This window comes from Aplysia californica, unplaced genomic scaffold, assembly GCF_000002075.1.
Source record: "Aplysia californica isolate F4 #8 unplaced genomic scaffold, AplCal3.0 scaffold00095, whole genome shotgun sequence".
Lineage (NCBI taxonomy): Eukaryota > Metazoa > Mollusca > Gastropoda > Aplysiida > Aplysiidae > Aplysia > Aplysia californica.
In genome coordinates, this window is record NW_004797365.1 from 1,310,637 (window position 1) to 1,312,865 (window position 2,229).

Sequence of the window (2,229 nt, forward strand, 5' to 3'; positions counted from 1 at the left end):
CATTCACACACACACACACACACACACACACACACACACGTGCAAGATATATGAAATGTCACACATCTTCTTGTTCCCTTATCCTACTTCACATCTACAGCCACCATCTTTTCTCTTATAAAGAAACCGAAAAAAGGCAGGCTGTAAAAGGTCCATCAGATTGCTCATGCTGTGATTTTGTAAGCTTGGAGGTAGCATACATTGAAAGCTGTACAATCGTGACCTCTTCTTGTTCGTTTTGAAATTGAGAATAAGCTTTCATCAATCGTCAATCAGTGTCATCATTTGACCTTATCCAGTGACACTTTATCCTCCGCAGGTTTTCCAGAGAGCAGGAAACACTTCCGGACCACTTCTACTTCGCTGACTACGAGCGACACAACGCTGAGATAGCCGCCTTTCACCTGGACAGGTATATTGTTGGCCCAGCGACTTTGCCTTTTTTGGCATATTATTTTATCTCCGCGTCGGCATTGGGTTCGTCTTATTCTTCTCCTTGTCCTACTCGTTTTAAAAGTTCTTATTTCGAGGGTACCATTCCAAAAAGTCATATCTAACATTTGCTACTTTTCAGGAGACGACGAAAAAAAACCTGTTTCATCTCCAAGCAGTTAGAGATACCGGTTTCATTTCTTGCGTGTGAGCATCAAAGTACAGTCCACGCTCGTACTTCTAATGAGCTTGTGGCTGCCTATGCCACTTTTCCTGTAATGATGAGTTACGGTAAACTGCAAATCGAAACTTGCAAGCAAACTGTAGTAACACCAGTTACGACAGTCAGATGTTGAAGACAAAGTGTCGTATCTTGAGTTACGACTTTTTGGATTCCAAATTCCAACAGACAGGGGTATCGCAACTCCAGATACGACAGTTTCATTGTCAAATCTCAGTATATTTCACTTACTTACAAGTACTTACTACTTTTAGGAATTAAAATAAACACACTCCAAAGGTGCAACAGCTTTATTTTAACACTTTACCAGAGTTGAAACATTCAAATTAGGGTGCAGCAAAAAGAGAGGTCACCCATCCCACAGAGTGGGCGCCTTGTTGACCGTGAGGTGCGACCCGTGTGGAGGGAAACCGGGTACCTGGCGGTTGGCGTGAGATTAGTCTACGGACTGTCCCTCGCCAACACACCTCTTTGGCCCAGGTTTTCCTCTTAGACGGGAGGGTGGCACAGCCCATGCCACTCAATCGGTTGGGAATTGAAACTCCCTCAAGCCCTGGGTCACTCTTGTCGGGAGGGTCTTGTGCGCTCTCGTGGAGAGTATAGCTCCGGAGTAGCCCAGGCACTGCTCTGGTCATCCGAGCAATGTGTCCCCTTGTTGGGCTCGATCATGTTGGGGAGCCCTGGAGCTGAACCAATAAAACCACTCACATGGAACCTTCTTCAAACAAAAACCCTTCCCCAGCTCCCAACGGTAATAAAAAGTCTCGCTCGCGGAAGCGGGTGCGGCCGCCGAGCCGAGCAAACCTACCCCAAACGGAAAAGGGACCTTTACGGCTGCCTCTGCCCTCCCCCTCTCAGAAAGCTTCCGCGGCAGCTGCACTTGACCATCCGCAGCACCGATGCGTAGGAAAAGATCACAGATCTCATCCTTTTTAAAACAGGAGATGCACTACGACAGGTTTTGGGATACATTCCTACGAATGTCCAGAAACTGTCCTCGGGTGCTCTCCTCATCAAATGCGCATCGGATAAAGAACTGGTCGGACTTGAGACGAACTCGACCTTCGGTGGTGTTCCTTGTGTGTCCGAGCGACACCAGAAGTTTAACCAGTCGAAGAGGGTGGTCCGTAGCCATGAGCTGAAGGGCTGCTTAAACCAAAAATTGTGGATAACTGCGAGAGTGTGGTCGAAGCCCGCCGGATTAATCTTCGGCGGAGGGAGACCACACTTGAACCGAATATGATCATTCTAAGTGTCGATTCGTGTCGCCCTCCAGCCACTGTTCGGGCATCGTACTTGGTCTTGGACGTGCGACCCTATGTGCCAAAACCTCTGCGCTGCTTTCAGTGTCAAGTTAGTTGCTATGCCGACGTGCAACCGCGTGTCCTCGCTGCAGCAAGACTGGGCATCCTGAGAAGGAATGCATGGCTAGTCCTTGCTGTCCAAATTGCCAAGGCCAGCACACAACCTTCAGCAAGGATCGCCCGACTTGGATCGAAGAACGTGCGATCCAAGAGTACAAAGCGCGAATTGGCTGCTCTGTTCAAGAAGCCCGC

General features: G+C 48.5%; 1 protein-coding gene across 1 annotated transcript in view; it reads left to right on the forward strand.

Annotated features, from left to right (window-relative positions):
• Nucleotides 1–2,229, forward strand: part of LOC101857014 (extracellular serine/threonine protein kinase FAM20C) — a 70,444-nt gene that overhangs the window by 50,995 nt on the left and 17,220 nt on the right. Inside the window, exon 7 of the mRNA XM_035968894.1 lies at nucleotides 320–464. Coding sequence (XP_035824787.1) covers nucleotides 320–464 — 145 coding nt within the window. The remainder of the gene's footprint in view (nucleotides 1–319; nucleotides 465–2,229) is intronic.